Source organism: Miniopterus natalensis, chromosome 1, assembly GCF_054644295.1.
Source record: "Miniopterus natalensis isolate mMinNat1 chromosome 1, mMinNat1.hap1, whole genome shotgun sequence".
NCBI lineage: Eukaryota > Metazoa > Chordata > Mammalia > Chiroptera > Miniopteridae > Miniopterus > Miniopterus natalensis.
The window spans coordinates 41,391,042-41,411,893 of record NC_142081.1 but is presented as its reverse complement, the minus strand read 5'-3'; the positions used below and the strand labels follow the sequence as shown (position 1 = coordinate 41,411,893).

The following is a 20,852-nucleotide window of genomic DNA, read 5'->3' as shown; positions in this document are numbered from 1 at the left end:
ACGTATAGATGCCCAAAAGGTACATGAAAAGATAATTAACATCAATGGTCAGGGAGACACAAATCAAAATCACAATGAAATATCACCTCACACCTGTTCTAATGGCTCGTTTCAAAAAGATAAGCCCTGGCTGGTTTCGCTCGGTGGTTAGAGTGTCAGCCCGAGGACTGAAGGGTCCTAAGTTCGATTCCAGCCAAGGGCACGTACCTCAGTTGCAGGCTCGGTCCCCAGCCCCGGTCAGGGTGCGTGCGGGAGGCAACGAATCTATGTGTCTCTCTCATGTTGATGTTTCTCTCTCTCCCTCCCTTCTACCCTGAAAAGCAATGGAAAAAATATCCTCAGGTGATTAAAAAAAAGACAAGAAAGAAATGTTGGCAAGAACATGGAGAAAAGGGAACCCTTGTGCACTGCTGGTGGTAATATAAATTGGTGCAGCCACTATGGAAAACAGTACAGAGGTTCCTCAAAAAATTAAAAATAGAACTACCATATGATCCAGCAATCTTAATCCTGGGTATTTGCCCAAAGAAAGAAAATACTAACTCAAAAATATATATACACCCCCAAAGTCATTGCAGCATTATGTACAATAGCCAACAGATCAATAGATGAATGGATAAAGAAATTGTAATACATATGTATAATGGAATATTATTCAGCTATAAAAAAGAATGAAATCTTGCCATTTGTGACAACATGGATGGACCTCAAAGGCAGCATGCTAAATGAAATAAATCAGAGAAAGACAAATACCATATGATTTCATATGTGAAATCTAAAAATAAATAAACCAAGCTCACAGATACAGATAACAGATTAGCAGTTGCCAGAGGTGGGGCTAAGGAGTGGAGGGTGGGAGAAATGGGCGAAGGGGGTCAACAATAACAAACAACAATTTTTAAAAAAAGATTAAAAAAAAACAATCCCAGAGAGCTTCTTATAAAAACAAAACAGATCCCTAGGGGCTACCAAGATGGACTTTCTGAGTCAGATGGTCCAGGAGTAGGGCCTGGGACTCTTTAACAAACTCCCCAGGGGATTCTTATGAATAGCAGCCAGGTCCAATTTCTACTTTTCCGGGGGAAACTGAGGCCCAAAGAAGCCTTGAGTCAGTCATCAGTAGAACCAAAACCAGAAATTAGATCTTTGGACCCACAGTTCGATATTCATTTGACAATAAAACCAGGAGCCTGTAGGAACCAAAAGAAGCCATTATTTTTGTTTTGTTTTAATTTTCTTAAAATCAAAGTTACTAATGCACACAGTTTAGAGTCAAATAAAGGTAGTTTTACAGGGCTTGTATGAGAAAACACAGCTCCTTGTCCATGCTCTCCCACCTGCCCCTCCCCACAGGTACCACCTTTGACTCCTCTGGCTGATTCTTTGGGTGTTGAGGAAACCAGAATGTTACCCCAAAATATGCCTCTTTGACATAAAAATTATTTTGAGCCAGAGGCAATTAAGCAGCAGCAAATGCAGGACAAGCTTTCCCTACCCTTCTCCCTTTTCTGTCTAAACGCAGAATACAAATTCTCCTTTTCTTGAGATAGAGTCTTATCTTCCCAGAGATGTGCCAGAGGAATCTGCAAATGACCCTTACTCCATGAGTTCCCTCCCATATATTTACCTTCCAACAGTTTGTCATTTTTTGGAAGCCTAAAACTGATTTCCTTTGTCCTGTTCTCTCTCTACAAATATGTGCTTTGTCGATGCCACGTAAGCCAGAGTTCTAAACTGCTGCTTTGAGTTACTTTTCACTGAGGTTTCTCCCATGTGATGTGTGCTGCATGTATTAATAAACTGTTTTTCTCTTGCTAATGGGTCTAGCTGAAAAGCTAAGATGGGTGAAGTTTTGCCCCCTGATGGTATTTGCTCCCACCCTTGGCATTGTTTGCATTTTTACAATGAGTATGTATCGCTTTGTTAATCTTATGTGGTCTACAGTTAGATTGGATTGCCAGGTTTAGCACAGGTCTGGGATGCCTGGGATGCAGAGTGCTCCAGTGGTCACTGGGCGCAGGTCACCAGCTCCTCCAGGGCTTGCTCACGGCGGTTGCCATGGACCAGTAGCACCTCCTTGATCCGGTCCTGCTGGAAGCCCATGTCACTGAACTGTTTCCAGAGGCGCAGGAACTCCCCTGCCTGAGGAAGGGAAGGCGGAGAGGGCACTGAGGCTTGGCCTCCACCCCAGGGAGCCCCCTCCCTGTGGTCCTCTGTATCTACTCCCAGAAAGCTATGGCCCCCACAGGCCAGGTAAACCTGATCCTGGGAGACCCCTGCATTTCCCCTGTACCTCTGAGTGACAAGGGCTTGGATCTCTCTTCCTGTGCCAAGGAGGGAGGCCCCAGCCTGGCCACTGGCTTGGTCCAGCTTTACTCCCCCACTTTGGCTCAATCCTAACTGCCTGAGCTTGGGTGCTGCGGCAGGAAGAGGGAAGTTAAATACTGGTGCCCAGAGGATGCACAGCTCGGGGTCTCTGCCAAGCTTTCACATGGTACAGCCTCCGCCCTCCTTCCTCCTCTGGCCTCAGTGCTTTAAACTCCCTGCTTCTCCCTCCCTCCTCCTATCCTTCCCCCTCCTACCCCTCCCCCTCCCTCAGCCTCTGTGAAGAGCTGCTCTCGAACCTGGACCAGCTGCTGGGCATGGACAGGTCATGCTCATCGGGCACTGAGAATGTATGCTGGGCCCACAGCTGCCTGTATTCAGGATTCCAGACAGGCGGCAAACTCCTTGAGCAGAGAGTTCAAGCACCTTTGTGCTGCCTGGGGCTCCTATCTGGGTGTCTAACAAAGAGTGGGCATTCAATGACACTTGTGCTGATTCAGTCAAATAATACAAAGCCTTGCATCTGGTTTCCCTCCCCACCTCGGCCCCTCACCTTCTGTGCTTCATCTCCCTGGGCCGTCTCCTTCTCCCCAGGGCTACACAAGCAGGCTCTCTCCTTATGGTCCCCAGGCTGGCTCTGGCACCCTGCAGCCCTACACACCAGGCTCATGTGTACCCCCCATCCTTCCCTCTCCTGAGGCCCAGGCAGGTGGCCCGGCTGACCTGGCTCTCAGAGAACTGGAACATCTCCATGGCCTCCTCCACCAGGCCCTCCTCGTAGCCCTGCCGCAGCAGCCGGTCACAGGCGCTAAGGTAGCTGAGAAACTGGGCCAGAAAGGGGCAAAGAGGGAGGGGTGATAGGAGGAGTAGCAGAGGCAGAGGTGGGGTGGAGGAGTCACCCCAAGGACCTCATTAAGGCCTGAGCTCAGGCCAGCTGACTAGGCACCCCACCACATACCACATGGCCCCCAAAACCTCATAAGCCAATAGAAGAGGAGCAGGCCTCCTCTAGAGACAGCAAGTTCTCACCGTAACACTTGTGGGCGGGAATCCGGGAAAGGGGCTGTCAGGGTGAGCTAAGTAAGGTGTTCCCAGAACTTAAACACAGGGGTCTCACCCACCCCCGCCCCGGCCTGCTCACCCTCCCTGGTGAGCGCCTACCTGTGTGAAGGTGTCACCCACACCTATGTGCTCCCCACCCCATCCCTAGACACATACGTCTCTGCCACCCAGGACTTCATGAGCGCCCCTACACAACAGGCCTGCATCAGTGCTGGAAAGAGGAGGGGCAGAGGAGGGTCTCACAGGGCTGAGGACCTGTTCAGGTCACTTCCTGCCTAGTCATCGGGGGCTGCTGTTGCCCTCAGGATGAAGCGCTGCCTCCCAAGCAGAGCTCAGGGGCCTGCTCCTGCCTGTCGGTCACCTCAGCTCCTCCCCCAGGCCCCCTAGGTTTCCCTATATCCAACTCCCTCACCAAGGCCAGCCTCAGTCCTCTTACCTGGGGACCCTCTCTGCCCGTTTCCAAGGTGCTGTGCTTGGGGCTCCCACATCACATACAACTTTGTAACTGCTCTACTGTCTTCCTCATATTTCTCATCCACTGACTTTTTGTTCCACGAGGGAAGGGTTGTGTCAGTCTTGTTTTCCACTGTGTCCCAGCACCCAGCATGGCAGGCAGAAGGAGCTCAATAAATACATGCTGTGTTTATAAAGTGAATTTAAAACTACCTTCAAGGAGCTCCCAGCTCAGTGGGGGAGATAAACCAGATCCAGGAAATCATGAAGCCCAGGCAAGTCAAAGCAGGGTTTATAGGGAGTCAGAGCCAATGAAGGCGCCAGACCATAAGAACTGTGGGTATGAGTGGAGAAGAAACACGGGTTTCTGCAGACCTTCAGAGCTGGGCAGAGGCATGGCTAATGCAGATGAATGGTTTTAGCTTCTGAACTGTCCAAGCACTTGCCCCAGGACTCCTAGTCCTTGCCCTGAGCACATCTGAAAACCACCCAGCCAAGCTGTCCTTCCACACTTGAGGAAACTGAGGTCCAAGCAACACAGGCAGCTTACCCAGGGTCCCATGACTAGGCCTAGATCACCTGCCTCGCACCAATGCCTTGTCCATCACGGGGCCAACTACTAGAGGAGGGGCTTGAGCCAGCTTGAAAGTAGACAGGGTTTCTGAAGGTGAAAACAGGAGAGGGGGCAAGGGCAGATGGTGGATGTTCCCTTCACATCTTAGCTCATCCACAGCAATGGCTCTTGGCCTTGGTGCTGATTGCAGCTACCTGGGAGATTTAAAACTACCTATAAACTACTGACGCTTGCCTCCAGAGTCTCTGGTATAATTGGTCTGGGCGTGCTGGTCTGGGGGGCACTGGGATTGTTATAGAGCTCCAGGGGATTCTAATGGGCAGCCAAGGTTGAGGACCACTCACTCAAGGGACAGCTGACCTCAATCAATACCATAGAACCCCAGGCCTGGCTGCATATCGGAACCATCTACAGAGCTTTCAAATGACAGGCCCTCAGGGGCACTCCAGATCCACTGACTGAGACCCTCCAGGGTAGGTTCTGGGAATCTGCATTTGTAAAGATTCTGCTGCTTTGTCAGTTTGGGGCCCCAGAGGACTGTAAAAGCCACTAGGCTTGCCTCAAACCCCAGGATGGGGCCTCCAGAAGTCATTGATTATAAGCACCTATTCCCCCTCCATTCTGTGAATAGGTAAGTGAGGCTCAAAGAGGGGCCTCAATGTGCCTGGAGTCTCACTGCAAGCCTGGGCCTGGTCTATGGGCCCTCGCATGTGCCACCCATGTGTCCTGAAGGCAGTCAGTGGGCACTTTGATCCTTGTGGAGGAAGGAGTGATGGACAAAGCTTATCTTTGTGTCTCCTCCGTTCTCCCTGGTTCTTCTACATGAAGATCACCTGGTGCCCTCCCTCGTGGACCATCTCTGGCCATAAAGGATTTACTGTAGTGTTTATCTTTCAAGGGGAGAAGGAAACTGAACGCAAAGGAGTTTCTTGGTTAATGGTGGAACTTCACAGAATAGAGGGAAATATTAACTTGGTGGGGGAGGACAGATGAAGTCACCCAATGGCCCTTCAGGCCCACCCCTCAGGGCCTAGCCCCTGACTGCCCACCGGGGAAGGAGGCCATCCAGAGATCCGCGGGCCAGGCAAGTGGTATGTGTCTGGAAACACAATGTTCCAGATGCAGTGAGATTCTTCCAGCCCACCCACAGGGAGGCCAGTGCCTCTGCTTGGCTCCAGCTAGTCTTTAGATCTCCACAGAGATGGCCTGAGACCTCAGCCTTGTCACAGGTCCTAGAGGCTGGGAGGGTGGGGTTTATGGCAGAGCCTCCTCTGTGGGCCTGGTTCCTCACAATCCTCTGGGTAGCTTCTCAGGCACAGTCCTGGCTTTCAGTGGCAACTGAAGGTGGGGGCCACTTTATTTATTTATTCTTAACCCTCACCCAAGGATATTTTTTCCATTGCTTTTCAGAGAGAGAGAAGAGAAACATTGATGTGAGAGACACATCAATTGGTTGCCTCCCGCATGCACCCTGAGGGATTGAGCCTGCAACTGAGGTACCTGCCCTTGACAGGAATTGAACTTGAGACCCTTCAGTCCATGGGCCAATGCTCTAACCACTGAGCCAAACCAGCTAGGGCAGTGGGGGCAACTTTAGATCTATTCTTAAACCTCAGGTGAGCCTGAGGTGCTACCCTGGAAAGTTCTCACACAGAAAATGAGAGAAAAGCACTGTGCAACAAAGATTCAGAGTTAAACCAGCCTTAGTTTCCTCATTTGCAAAATGGGACAGTAATAGCAACCTTGCAGAATTGAGGAGACCTAATTGTATACTCTCAGATTGAGGGCCTGGCACAAAGAAGGTGTTTACTAAATATTAACACCACTAATGACTGACTGGTGAAGGGATATAAAGCTCCGACCATCTCAGCCCCACTTAGGATGACTCTGAAGGGCCATTTACGCCCTAGAGCTGTGGCGTTGGCTGACTGTCGTTGGGTCTACAAAGTTCAACTTCTCCATCTACCCACTCCTGCTTCTGTCCACTCCTTTCTCCAGCTATTGTTCCCAAAAGCCTCCTTAATAACTCCATCTGAGTCTGCTTCCTGGGGAATCCAACCTACAACGGTCGTTTTTATGTGCCCTGGTTTCCCCCATACCTCCTAGCTGCAGCTAAAGATCCGGGAAACGCCCAATAAATACTGTTGACTAGATGGATGGATGGGGGGATGGAAAGAGAGATGGGTATGGGTAAACCATTTGTTGAAGGAAGTGGTTAAAGCTGCACCATCCGGGATGGTATCCAGTAGCCACATGACACTATTTTAATTAATTAAAATTAAATAAAATTCTCAGTCACACTAGCCACATTTCAAGAAACCATGTATGGCTAGTGGATACTGTATTGGACAATGGGTATAAAACATCTCTCTCATTGCAGAGTTCTACTGGGCAGCTCTGTTGAGATTCTTGGATGCCTAAAGTTCCAGCCCCTGCATTTGGAGCAGAGACCAGGAGAGGAGCAGTATATCAAGACTCCCCAAGTGGGCATGGGGATTCCTAATAAACTCCTATGGAGAAAGTAGCATTAGGGTCCAGAAACTTGCTCATAAGCCCCAATAATTAATGCCAGGCTGAGATTGTGCCTCTAAAGAGAAGGAAACAAAACTTCAAGTTAAAAATCAAACCACATGGCCACCCACCTGGTTCCAGCTCCACAGGCCCCCAGCTCTGGATGATCACTCACCTGGCTCAGGCTCTGACGCCCCGTCTTCTGCAGAGCCACGATGGCCCTGTGCAGGGGATACCCCAGGGAGACCACTGGCCCGATGAGGTCTTGCTCCTCCTGGCTAAGGGCGGATAGCAGGTCAGCAGAATCAGGATGTGATCTGCGGGCGAGGAGAGGCTGGGGCTCCCGCCCAAGAGTTGGCAGGCAGGTGTATGGGCCGAGGGACTGAAATACAGACAAGCTGGATGTGTCACTTATCACTGGAAGCAATATCTGGCTGGGCAGGGCATGCTTAAAGGTGCCTTTGCATGGCACCTTCTATGCAGAGTGTCAAGGCGAATGCTGTGAAGGGCTTGGAGTCCTGCTCCGGTTCAAACGCCAGATCTCTGCTGTTTACTCAGTTTACTCATGTGTAAATCATACCAGGCAATCATGCCAGATACTTCAAGGGTTGTTACAAGGAGAAAAGTAATTAGCCAAGGACCTGGCATACAGAAACTGACAGTACATGATATTATTTCATTTATAGCTTAAAACAACCCTGCAAGAGAAATAGGATAGATCTATCCTATTATACCATTTTACAGATATTGAAATCAAGGTTCAGAGAAGTTATTGAGCTGGTAAGCAACACATATTTGGGACCTGAACCCTACTCAGAATCAAATCTAGGGTTCTTTACCCCACACTTTAGGGGGATCCTCCCAGCCAGACCCTCATTCTTGAAGTTGGCTGGGCTGAGGCTTGGCAGGGCACAGAGAGGGGTACAGAGTGGATACAGCTATGGTGCGGGGGAGACCCACACAGACCCTGGGCTAAGATGGGTGGCCTCAAGACCTTTCCACTGTCTGGCCAGCATCATCCCTAACCCTTCCCCCATGAAGAAGTACCTATCTGCGAGCACTGAATACACCTCCTTGTCCCCTCCTCCCCAAGGAAAGCCCAGCTGCTGCCCTGGGTCCTGGTGCAGAGTGTGTGTGTGTCACATATGAATTCCCCACCCATCCCCATCTGCTCCGGGGTTTCTCTGCCATGACCTCACCCTTGGGTCTGCCCTTTACTCCCAGAGTGGAAAACATCCAAATCTTAGGCTCTGAGTCTACACTTGTGACACTGAAAAAGATTCTTAGCTGCTGTCTGCCTCAATTTCCTTCTCTACAGAACATCTGCCCCACTTCCCACCCCCAACACACACACACACACACACACACACACACACGGTTGTTGCTAGAGTTAAATTTAATCTGGATCAGGGAAGAGCCATCCTGGCATCACCATCTGGTCCTTGATGTGGGCATGGCCAGTCCAGCTCACAGAGCCTCTCCTCTATGTTTGCTTCATCAGCTGTGGGAATGGTTGCTGGCCCTCTTTACAAACGGAGAAGGGACAGCTCAGAGCACTTCAGTGACTTGCATAAGGTCACACACCAGTGAGTGGAAAAGCCAGACCTCGAGTCTCTCTTCAATTTAATTTCATGTTGGCCTTATTTGTTTGCATCTACTGGCTTGACTGTGGGGCTGCTGGGGGGGGGGGGGGAGCAGAAAGCTGTGCCCTATTGCGACCACCTGCTACTAATCCCGACACACCCCATCTGCTCAGGATGCAGATTGCATGGAGTTTGATGCTTATACAATTTGGACCTCTTAAAGAAAAAAAAAAAGACATTTATATTATAAATATAAATACAAAGCTTTGGAAGGAGCAAAGTCAGGGGCCGAGGCTTAAGCTTCATTGGTTTCATGGTAAGTTCATTCCTGCCCCCCTTCTTCTGGGAACAGTCCTCTGATCCGAAGCCCTCCCAGCCGGTAACAACATTCCCCTCTCTCAACGCCCCATCCCCCGCTCCCTATGTGGCCTGCCTTGGCCCCATACCCCCTTGGGCAACTCTCCTCATTCAGTGTTTTGACCTTCTGTCTCTTCCCGCGCAGTGTCCGGCAGGAATGAACGGACAGTGACTACTCTTTGAGCCTTCAGCGGCCCACAGCAAGCCCTGCCCACAGTAAGCCCTAGGTTTGGGTCGCATCGATTAATTCAACAGACATTCACTGAGCACCCCCTATGGGCCAAATATGCGGCTGGGTGCTCTGGGAACAAAAACAAATGCGACTCAACCTCTGCCCTAGAAGAACGCGCGCTCCGCTGGGAGAGAGACAAACAGGGACCGGGCAGCTCCAGTTACGCCACGCGCCCTAGCGGAGGCAAAGCGGGCACCGTGGGAAACAGCGAAGGGGGCTCTAAGCAGGGAACCCAGACTATGGGGGTCTTGCTGCTGATCTGTGGCCTTGGTGGAGGCGGCGAGTTCCTTACCGTGACCGTGGGCTTGTGGCTCCGCAGCGGGGACGCGGCGCCGGCCGTGGAGGGCCGCGGGGGCGGCGCGGGGGAGCCGGGCGGCGGGGGCGCGGGACCCTTCGGCTCGGGGCTGGGGCACAGACTCCGCGCCCGGGGGCCGAGGCGCTGCAGGAGGGCGCGGGGGCGGGCGGCCACCCTGCCCTCGGAGAGCCGCCGCCGCGCCCCCGCCAGCTCGGACCTCACGCCGCGCAGCACGGCCAGCGAGCCCCGCAGATGGCCCGGGCTGGGGCTCGCGGGGGCGCGGGGCGGGGGGCTGCAAGGACCCGGCTTTTCCTCGCCGGCAGGGGTGGCTCCTTCCTCCTCTTCCTCCGGCTGCCCCTGGGGCCCAGCCTGAGGCCCTTCGGCTGCCGCGGGCGCGGGCACTAGCCCGCCCTCTGGGCTGAGCAGCAAGAGCCAGGCTGGAGGGGCTGACGCTGTCCCGGGGGCATCGCCCTGGAACTGGCGGGGTCCCCGGGCGGCAGCCTCCACCCAGAAGAGGGTCCTTCTCTCCAGGCTGAAGTCATGCTGCTGAGAGAAGGCCGCGTGAGGCTCGGCTCCAGGGCACACCCCCACCCCTGGTCTCGGGGGGCCCTGTCCCGGCAAAGACTCGCCAGCCCTGCACAGGTGCCCACTCTGCGCGCAGCCACCCCCCCCCCCGCCCCCCCCGTTTCAGCGAGCTTTGGGCTTTGGGCAGGCGGATATCAATAGCAATTTAAAGGTGAACTCTGCATGAAGCACAGGATGAAATGTAGTGAAATCTAACACGCGGGTCCCTTTGCCATTTAGTATGTAATTGAACAGTAGCAGCTCGAAAACTTGCTCCAATAAAACTTGTTGTTAGCAAAGGCGCTTTCACTCGAGCCCAGCACCCTTTGCCGGTAGGCGGTTGGCCTTGGCTGCCGCCCAGGCACTTAAACCTCCAAGTGGGTAATACCTGCCCCCATGCTCCTGGCTGCCAGCTGAGGTTGATTTGGGACCAGGAAACGTAAAATGTGCTAATCTTTGTTGAGCCTTACTTAGTAGGTTTTACTGTTATTTCTGTGCCCAGATTATGAAAATGAGGCTCAGATTGGAGGTGAGCGGCTAAACTGGGATTTCTCTGTCCATCTGACTGTAAGGGCTTTATCCACTACATATCAGGCCACCTAAAATCTGGAGTCCGCATAAATAATCTAACTTGAGAGTTTATAAATGAGGCAAAAATAAAATATTCCTGTTGCCTACCTTTAAGATTAAGAACAAGGAATATAAAATGCCATTAAAAATATAAAAAAAAAATTTAAAGGCAATTTCAATGCCCTAAGATGGCCAGTTAAGGAAGAGAGAGGCTGGGGGAAGTGCTGTGTGTGAGGGAAAGGGGAGACAGAAAGACAGACACACTTAGATCACAGGCACTGCCCCCTCCCACCTCTGAGATGACCCAGAGGGAGAGGAGCATCGTTTAGCTGGTCCAGTGTGACTCCCTGTCTGGGGTCAAGGACTGTGTCTTGTTCCTCTCTGTGTCCTCAGGGCCCAGGGCAGGCCTGGCACAGAGAGGACATTTGCAAGTGTGTGCAGAATACATGGTTAGAAAAAGAGATTGGAGCAAAATAGAAGAGTTGTGAAAAACAGAAGAGCAAAAGACAACTTCAGAACTGATGAGCCGACTTGAGAGAGAGACTAAGATAAAGAGACAGCCAGCAGGACTTAGGAGATAAAATGAAACAAAGACCCAATAAAAATACCAACACTTGTGATTTATGGAACTAAGCAAGATGACTCTAAAGTTCATATGAAAAACAAATAATAATAGCCAGAAAAACTCTGGGGACAAAAAGATAAATAGAATGGCCCCGCCAGCTGTTTTATTATATTATATAACACCCATGATTAAAACTATGGTACTGGCACAGGTAGATTAAAGGTAGAGAATAGAAAGTCCAGAAACAGACCTTGGTGTTGAGGGGGCTTTAGTAAATAATAAAGATGGCATCTTAAGCAATGAGAAAAAGAGGAACTAGTCAATAACCGGTGTTAGCTATCTGGAAGAAAATAAAGTTGGATCCATTCTCACGTTATATACACAAGGATAAATTCCAAAAGGATCAAAGATTCAAATATGTATGAAACCATAAAAGTACTAGGAGAAAACAGGACAGAAATCCTTTATAACCTCAAGTGGGGAAAGCCTTTCTAACTCTGAATCGAAATCCAGAAGCCGTCAAAGTGCACACAGGCACATGTCCAAAATCTGCATGGCAAGTGTCATGAACAAGGTCAAAGACAGATGACAAATGGGGGGGAGGGGAATAGCACTCACACCACAAAGGACTAACTTGACTAATACAGGGAGTGCCTAGAAATAGTAAGACCCACAGCCCAGCAGGAAAATGGACAACACATAATATGGATAGTCCACAGGAAAGGAAATACAGGTGGCTCTTAAACACAGGAAAAGCTGCTCAACCTCACTCATAACAAGAGAAGGCAAAATAAAACTACACCGTGATACCATTCGCCTACCCCTTAGCAAAGACCCAAAGTCTGATGACACTCTGTTGGGGAGTGTGGGAGGTACAGGCCTCTTGTAGTGTGCAGATTGGGATGTAAATCAGTATAAGCCCTATAGAGAGCAACTTAAGCAAATTCAAAAGGACATTTGCACATACTCATTTCCTGCAGCACTGTTTGTAATGGAAAAAGACTGAGAAGAACCTAAGTGTCCATCAAGAGGGGACTCGGTTGATAAAGTGTGATGTATCCATATAGTGCAAGACTTCAGCGAAAAACAAAACTGAAGCTTTCTATGCACAGATATGGAAGATCTTAAAATATAGTAAGTGAAAAAGTGAGGAACAGTGTATATAAAATGCTACCTTTGGTATAAAAAAGAGAAAATAGCTGTATTTGCTTGTATATACACACATAAGAATCGCTAGTCTAGAAGTTTATGTAAATGAGTTACAGAGATCATCAGTGACAGGGTAGAGGTGGGGAACAGGGCAGATGGGAAGGTATCAGTGGCAGGGTAGGCAAACTGCCTGGAGGCCAAACTGACCCCCCCCATCTTGTTTTTGTAAACAAAGTGTTACTGAAACAGAGTCATGCCCATTCTCTCCTTTCCCTAATGTCTATAAAAACTCAAGCAATTATACTAGGAAACACAAAAGAGACTTGAAGAGGCTTTAAGTATGCAAGGAAGGATCCTTGGGAAGGAACAGGGTGAAGGGGTGGCCATGGGCTCTGAGATCGGACAGACTCCTGTTGGAATCCTGGCTATATCACTCACAAGCCATGAGACCCTGTGGATCAGGCGGTGGGAGCTTTGATTTCCTGTGCCAAGGGGGTAGGAACACCCAGCTGCTAAAAGGGTCGTGAAAGTGAGAGAGAAGAGTGAACATGTAATGAGCACCTAGCATGGGCCTGGTGCGTAGCAAGTGCTCAATAACTGGTAGCTGTTATTACTTTTCCCTTTAGGCCACTACAGGTTTGTTTTGTAATCTAACCACCACGTATAACATCGCTATTATGGGAAAATGCATTTCAAGTTCTTAACATTGAACTCGAAGGACTGATCAGGGGAGGCTGTAAATCACACCTGGAGTCTCACGCTTCTCTATTTGTTAGTGTGGCCCAACATTAAAAGAAATGGAGGCTCAGGAAGGGAAACAGGCTCAAGGGATTGGAGGTGCACACCCTGAAAGCAGGAGGCAAAGCCAGGTCAGCATTTGGATAAGACATTAGACATGGACTTGGCAGAAGGGTGCCTGTTTCTGCTACTAGGAAAAAAATAGCCTCTTCCCAGCTTGGCTTTAGCTCAGCAGGGAAAGAAAAACTGTGATAATCTACCTCCACTGGAGCTCAGTAAAGCAAGTTCCTCTTCTCAAAAATACAGGCTCTACTGCCAGAGCAAGTGCCCACAGCACAGGCTGCCTGGGGAAAGCAGGAGCGCCTGCCCCACAGAAAGTCCTCTGGGCTTTACAAAGCTTATTTCAACTCTGGAAGCCTCTGTCCTGAGGAGCCTCAGTGCAACACCAGGGTCTGCAGATGAAGCAAAGCTGCACCACACCTCCTGCTCCTGTGCCCCAGGCCACTCAAGCCCCTTGCCCGACTCTCCCCAGGGCTCTCCTTCCCTGGGCTGTGCGCTCTGCTCGTGATTTCCCGCAACCCTTTTCTGCCTTCAAACATCACCTGTCTGTTGTCTCTCATGTTCCAATCCTGCTCTTTGCTAATACAAAATGATTTGGAGTCAAGACCTGGGTTTTAGTCTTGCCACTAACTTTGGACAAATCATTTCCTTTCTTTTCGACCTCAGGTTCCTCATGTTCAAAATGAGTGAGAGCTGATCTAGTTCCTCAGACTTTCCCAGGAAGCACCCTGCAGACAGTGCACGCAGGAGTCTCAGGACTCAGTCCCACGAGGCCCCACGCCAGCTCCATAGTTCTTTGCAAACTTATTCTTTCATTTTTAAAGAATTCACGTGAACTTTGCATTCTACCCCATGACATCTGTGTTATAATTTAGATGCAGTAGGCTCCCCCTAAATCTTTAAGTAATCTTGATTCTCCCGGAAGTTAAATAATCATGTTTATCCTGAGGCCACATGTGACATGACCAGGTATACTGGGTGCATATCCCAGTGCGTGAGCCATGGGACAAGGGGTGCTTTAAGGGTGCCTCGAGGGCAGACATTGGGAATAGTCATCCTTTCTAATGTGTCCCAGGTAACTGCATTTTAACAGAGGATTCTGGAACTCGTGTCTTAACCCAAAGGAATGATTCTAACTGTGGAATTTTAGACATGGCAGCAGGTGCCTGAGAAGAGAGGAACTGGAACATCCGTGCAATGACCCTCAGTTACTTTATACAGGCGAACTTCAGGTTACCCTAAGACTAAAATAAGACTCAATAATCCCCATCACCAGGCAACCAGCCTTCCTCATGAAATACCTTTTCCTCTTGGGTTATTTCCAAACTCCCTGGAATATACCAGGGCAGGCCTAGCTGCCCTTTAAAGTCAAGGAACAAGGTCCCATGAGGCTCAGTGTCAGACCCACAGACCCAAGGACTAGGAGATAGACAGACAGAGAGATACACTTACCATAGAACCCAGCAGAAGCTCCCTGCAGGCTGGGACACTGAGTTCTGGCCCAGGGAGAAGCTCTGTGCCTATCACAAAGCCCTTGGGGACTTTGAAAGGGACACCATCTAGGGCATTCATTGTGTCAGAGGAGTGTGGTGATAGCTGAGCAGGCTGCCTGGTGGCAGGAAGAGAATGTAGTCCTGAGGACCAGGCTCAGGCCTCAGACGATCGCAGTGCTCTCCTGTGTGGTGACTTAGCTGAGTCCCATACAGCCAAGAAGGAAAAGGTAAAGTGGCCAGTGCTGAAAGGGAGGAAATGGGTAAAAAGAAGAGCATTCAAATGGACAGGAACTGACCATTTCATGTTTAGGTCTTACTCCAGGCCATTGTTTCCCAAAACGTGGTCTCCAGCTCTCATTCTAAAGTCTTGTCTCAAAAGAGTTTTCACCCCCCCAAAAGTGTGCAGTTTTTGTAAACCTAATAAACATCAAAAGCAGAGGATTAAAATTAACAAAAAAGAATTTTCACACAAACGTTTAAGGGAGAAATATCAAGTTACAAAAACGCTTCCACAAAAGAAGAAGGAATACTTCCTAACTCGTCCGGCATCACCTTGATACCAACTTGACAAGAAAATTAGAGGCCGATCTCTCATGAACATACATGAAAAAACCTTAACACAAATAATTATGGATAGAAAAATGCTCCCAAGTTGAGTTTATTTCAGGACTAAGAGGTTGGTTTAACATTCCAAAATCAATCAATGGGAATAAAGATAAACATCCATAGAATAAAAATTTTAAATTATATAATTATCTCTCTCCAAAGGTACAGAAAAAGTGCTTGATAAAATCAATACATTTTCATGATTTTAAGAAACAACAAACCCTGTTAGCAACTTAGGAATAGAAAAGAATTTCCTTAACCTAATAAAGAATATCTCCAAAATATCTAAAGCAAACATCCTACTTAATAGTAAAATACTGAAAGATATCCCCAAGATTGGAAATGATAACACAAGGACGTCCCATCATCTCCTCTGTTCGACACTGCACTGAGGTACGAGGCTGTGCAAGAAGATAAGGAAAAAATAAAAGTATGACGGTTGGAAAGAAAGAAATAAAGCTACTATTATTTATAGATGATATAATTATATGTAGAAAATCCAAAACAATTTATGAAGGTATTGGATACATAATCGATATATAAGAATCAATTATATTTCTATACACAAACAAAAAAATCATATAAATGTTATCTTTTAAAAATGTCATTAGAGTTTGAAATTTTAAAAAGATACCATTGAGCCCTGCCGGGCATGGCTCAGTAGCTGAGCACTGACCTAGGATCCAGGCGATTGGGGTTCGATTCCCGGTCAGGGCACAGGCCCAGGTTGCGGGCTCGATCCTCAGTCGGGGGCATGCAGGAGGCAGCCGATCAATGACTCTCTCATCACTGATGTTTCTATCTCTCTCTCCCTCTCCCTTCTTCTCTCTGAAATCAATAAAGATATACATATTTTAAATAAATAGATAGATGAAAGATGATAGATAGATAGATGATAGATAGATAGATAGATAGATGATAGATAGTTAGATAGATAGATAGATAGATAGATAGATAGATAGATAGATAGATAGATAGATAGATAGATAGATAGATAGGTAGATGATAGAGATAGATGATAGATAGATAGATAGATAGATAGATAGATAGATAGATAGATAGATAGATAGATAGATAGATAGATAGATAGATAGATACCATTGAGCTCTGGCTGGTTTGGCTCAGTGGTTAGTGCGTTGGCCTGTGGACTGAAGGGTCTCGGGTTTGATTCCAGTCAAGGGCACGTACCTCAGTTGCAGGTTAACCCCCAGCACCAGTTGAAGCTTGTGTGGGAGGCAAACGATCAATGTATCTCTCTCACACCAACGTTTTTCTCTCTCTCTCCCTTCCACTCTCTCTGAAAAGCAATGGAAACAATATCCTACAGTGAGGATTAAAAAAATAAAAGATACCATTGATATTAGCATCAGCTACCTAGGGATCAATGTAAAACCTGATGTATATGATCTCTACACAGAACTATAAACTATTAGAATAAATGGAGGAACATACCATGGCCATGATTGCAAGACTCAATATTATAAAGATATCAATTCTTCTTGAATTGATTTCCAGATCCCACATATCAAAATCCCATCACATTTTTTGGTGTAAGTTGACAAACTAATTCTAAAATTTAAATGAAATGTAAAGGGCCAAGGAAAGTCAAGACAGTCTTGAAGAAGCAACACGGTTGGAAGATTTATACTTTTTGATATCAAGACTTACTTTGAAGTTACAGGAATTTAAGACAGTGTGGTATTGACATGAGGACTTATGAAGGGACCAACAGAACAGAAAAGAAAGTCCAGAGACAGATCCACACATACATAGATCAGTCCTTGGTTTATGACCCTGCGGAGCAGTAGGAAAATGAAAGTCTTTTCAATAAATGGTTCTGGATAAATTAGGTATCCACCCAGAAAATAAAAATCTTGACCTTACCTTACATCATACACAAAAATCAATTCTAGGTAGACTATAGATCTAAATGTAAAAGTAAAAAGGTAAAGCTTGAAGATAAAATTAGAGAATATATTCATGGCCTTAGAATAGGCAAACATTTTTAAAACAGATTACAAAAAAAGGTTAACTATAAAGGAAAATACTAATAAATTGGGTTACATTAAAGTTAAGAACTTACATTCATTAGAGAGTTTTTTAAAAAAATCAAAGAGTGGGAGAAGATATTTGCAGCATATGTATGGGACTAAGGACTCATATTCAATACATACCAAGAACTTCTACAAATCAATAAGAAAAAAGCCCAATACAAAAATAGGCAAGAAAATTTAATGGGCATTTCACAAAAGAGGCTATCCAAATAGCCAATAAACATATAAATTGCTTAACCTCATTAGCCATCAGGGAAATGCAAAATAAAACAATGAGATATCACTACATGCACGAACAGCTAAAATTTTCAAAGCCTGACAATATCAAGTGATGAGGGTGAGGAAACATCTGGAACTCTCGTGCCCTGTTGGTGAGCAAGTCAATTCATATTATGAGTCAACAGTATCTACTGATGCTGAAATCTAAGAATTAAAAACTCATTCACACATAGTTTCTGGGCCTTTTGGCTAAAATCAAGTACAGTATCTGTTAGTTTAATCATCACAATAGCCATGGATTTAATTTTTACATATTTTAAACAACATTAAAAAAAATTCTGTTTTCTTAAAAAAACAAAACAATACTCATTCATAAGAATTCAAGCTCATGACGGCCTATAATATATACTTTAATCTAGACTCCTGACCACGGTCTGGCATTTTGCAAACAATCAGGGTTTACCAGGGAGTACCTCTGGCTTAATACAATTTGTCATCCCTACCAGGATGGTGCAGAGCCCTGCTGCTCGGCGTCACTGGGGCCATCCCCATCCCCACATGAGAGCACCAGGTGAAGCTGGAGAGTAGGTAATCTGAGCGCAGAGAGGTCAAATGAGGCCAGGCGGGCAAATCCCTTAATTCCCTCATCTCCACTGTAATCTCACTGTTGTCAGTGTCTTTCTATCTGTACCACTCAGAAGACTGTCTCCCAGCACACTGGAGCTGCTCTCTCTGCTCCAGGGTCAGACAGGTCCCAGTGTGATCAGTAAGTTATTTGCCCATCACCCTGTTCTTATAAGGGACTCCGAGGTACAGGGGGTTGTAGGGAACACAGGAAAGTTGGCAAATTTTGGCATTCTCAGATTTATCCTTCACGTTTTTGGCTACCATTAGAATTTTGAGCTATGGGGAAGGACCACAGTTTTATTGAGACTCAAGTGTGAACCGCCTGTCCACTGAGCAGGTGCAGGGCCACCCTTGTCCTCCCTTACCTCTGACCCAGCATCTGCATCCTAAATGGATATTCTCTGCTCAGTTCTACACTTGCTTCTGGAGTAATTGAAGAGTTTGAGGATTCTGAAAATACATCTCTTAAGAACAGCAAGGGCTACAGTGATCTAGTTAGAACATATTCTAAAATGACGGTCACCTCTGCTAAATACAAAATGAGAATACGGATCATTAAGTGATATTCTTCAGAGGAAGGTGAATATTCTAGTCCTTGGGGCTGAGGAAGCTTCAGGGAAGATGGGACTTGACCTGGACCCTGGAGGGTGGGGGAACTGCATAACTCCAAGGAGGGAACAACTTGAGCCAGGGAGCAGAGGCAGGGCAGAGTGAAGGGGAGATGAGCTGCTTGACTCAAGTAGACAGTGTGTGCTGGGAAGCAGTGTGCAGTAAGACTGACAGAACAGCTTGGGGCAGAGCTGGGCCGGCCCTGAACTTTAGGCTGAATGCTGACTCCATTCACTAGGCAATGGAGAAAGCTCTGAAGGAGCCTAATGGGGTGGGGTGAGGGTGGGGGAGTGAGGATATTAGGAATGCCAGTCTGTGATGTTTTAGCAAACAGCATAGTACAGGATCACTCCAACACCAGTCCCTGGGTCTGAGCAAGGGGCAAGGGGCAGGTGGGTGGGGGTTATAGCAATCAGTCTACAAGGAGCCCAGACAATGACATTAGTATTATGTTTAAAGGTCTCCATTATACTCTCTAAATGACTTCATCTTTGCCCATGGCTTCAATAATCTATGTGCCAATGACTCACACATGAAATTCTCCAGTTCTCTTCTGAGATCAAACTCATAAGCATGACTGCCTTTAAGGCATGTCCTCTGAGATGTCTCAAGGGTGCCTCAAACTCAACATATCCAAAGTGAACTTCTGATTTCCCCTCCCCCGAAGTGCTCCTCATCCCCCCAGGATTCCTTTATCTCAAGGAATATCTAAGGTGCACAAGCTTGGGACTCAACCTGACACTTTCCTCTCCTGCACTGCCACCCATCTCAAATCCTTGCCAAGTCTTTTCTCTTAAATTTCTGGAATTCAGCCAATTCATGCCACCTCCATTGCTGTCAAGGAAATCCAAGCCCCCATTATCTATCACTTGGACAACTGGTGTCCATGTATCCTCTTATGCCCTATTATTGTAATTCTGTTCTACTCACTGGAACAAATGTGATCATTTCAAATCAGCAAACTAAGTCATTCCTCTGCTTAAAAGCTTCCAGTGGTTCCCAGCTCCTCTCAGAATCAAAATCAAACTCTTGACAAGGGCTTCCAAAGCCATGTAGAGACTGGCCCCTCCCTTCACCTTCTGTCTCTCTCTAGCCTTGTTGACCTTCAATCGCTCTGGGTTTTGGTCCAACACAGGGCCCTTGCATATGCTATTCCAGATACTTGCTATGTTCTTGTCTCCTCCCCACTAGTTAATAGCTGTTCACTCTTCAGAGCTCAGCTGAAACATCATTTCTTCAAAAAAGCTTTCCCTGGCCCCCAAACTTGGATAGGTCCACCTAGTACAGTGGCTTTCAAGACCCACAGGATGACTTTGTGACATAGCATATACATATGTAAACTGAATAATGACAATTCTTATCCTCACTATATGATACATTTTCTGTTATTTCACCTAAATGCATTGCAGAACATTCAGTTTGGGGGGGGCTAATTAATCTTATAGAACCGTATCTGTCCTTCAAAGCACTCAGCACATTTTTTATGATTACTGGATTATATCTATCTCCCTCAAAATGTGTGTTAGGGCGTATTTGATATTGTGTTCTTTGCGATAGCCCTTGTATTTAGCAAATTATCTGAGCCTCAACAGTCACTTAGTAAATATTTGAATAATGAAAAATATGAGTTGGTAACTAAGCACTTTTTCTTTTAGCACTTATCACAATTATAATGAACTCTAATTATCTGTACAATCATAAGGCTTCTCTACTCTAGATTCTAACTCCAGGATGGCAGGGATCTTATTTGCTCCTTTTTACGTCTCTAGCACTTAACATCATACCTGGCAAATGGTAACTAAAAGCATTTCCCAAGTACACAGTTCAAATCCAGATATTTAGATTCTGTCAAGCATGAGTTAATAAAGTTGAGAAGTGTCCCCTGCTCTGCATAGATATGCACTTTAACACCAATTGCCTCAAAGACTTCAATCTTTGCTTCAGAGACTGTAAGAAACGCAGTTTATTCCAAAAGGCAAATGGAAACTGCATTGGGAACAAATTCTTCATGGATAGCCTGATGTGGCAGGTCAGGAACTACCCAAAAGCAAAAAGTTAATTATACAGAAATAGCTTATTGGTTACAAGCATTATAAAAAAAAAAAAAAATTAAGTTGGAAATGCCTCATGTAATCTCTAGTCCTTAATATATATCACTGCTAATACTTCATAGCATTCACATTCCTGCTATATATTATACTTGTTT

General features: G+C 46.8%; 1 protein-coding gene across 2 annotated transcripts; it reads right to left on the bottom strand.

The window, feature by feature from the left end:
* Nucleotides 1–1,075: 1,075 nt before the first annotated feature.
* Nucleotides 1,076–14,610, bottom strand: UBAP1L (ubiquitin associated protein 1 like). Of its 2 annotated transcripts, none has more exons than XM_087814438.1 (5): nt 14,491–14,610; nt 9,390–9,938; nt 7,101–7,307; nt 3,049–3,150; nt 1,076–2,142 (listed from the first exon to the last, which is right to left on the bottom strand). In XM_087814438.1, exons 1-5 carry the CDS (start codon nt 14,608–14,610, stop codon nt 2,008–2,010), a joined length of 1,113 nt encoding a protein of 370 aa, XP_087670564.1. In that variant the 3' UTR covers nt 1,076–2,007. The 2 variants fall into 2 exon arrangements, with proteins under 2 accessions (XP_087670564.1, XP_087670569.1); XM_087814443.1 differs by having other exon boundaries at nt 9,390–9,935.
* Nucleotides 14,611–20,852: the final 6,242 nt, after the last annotated feature.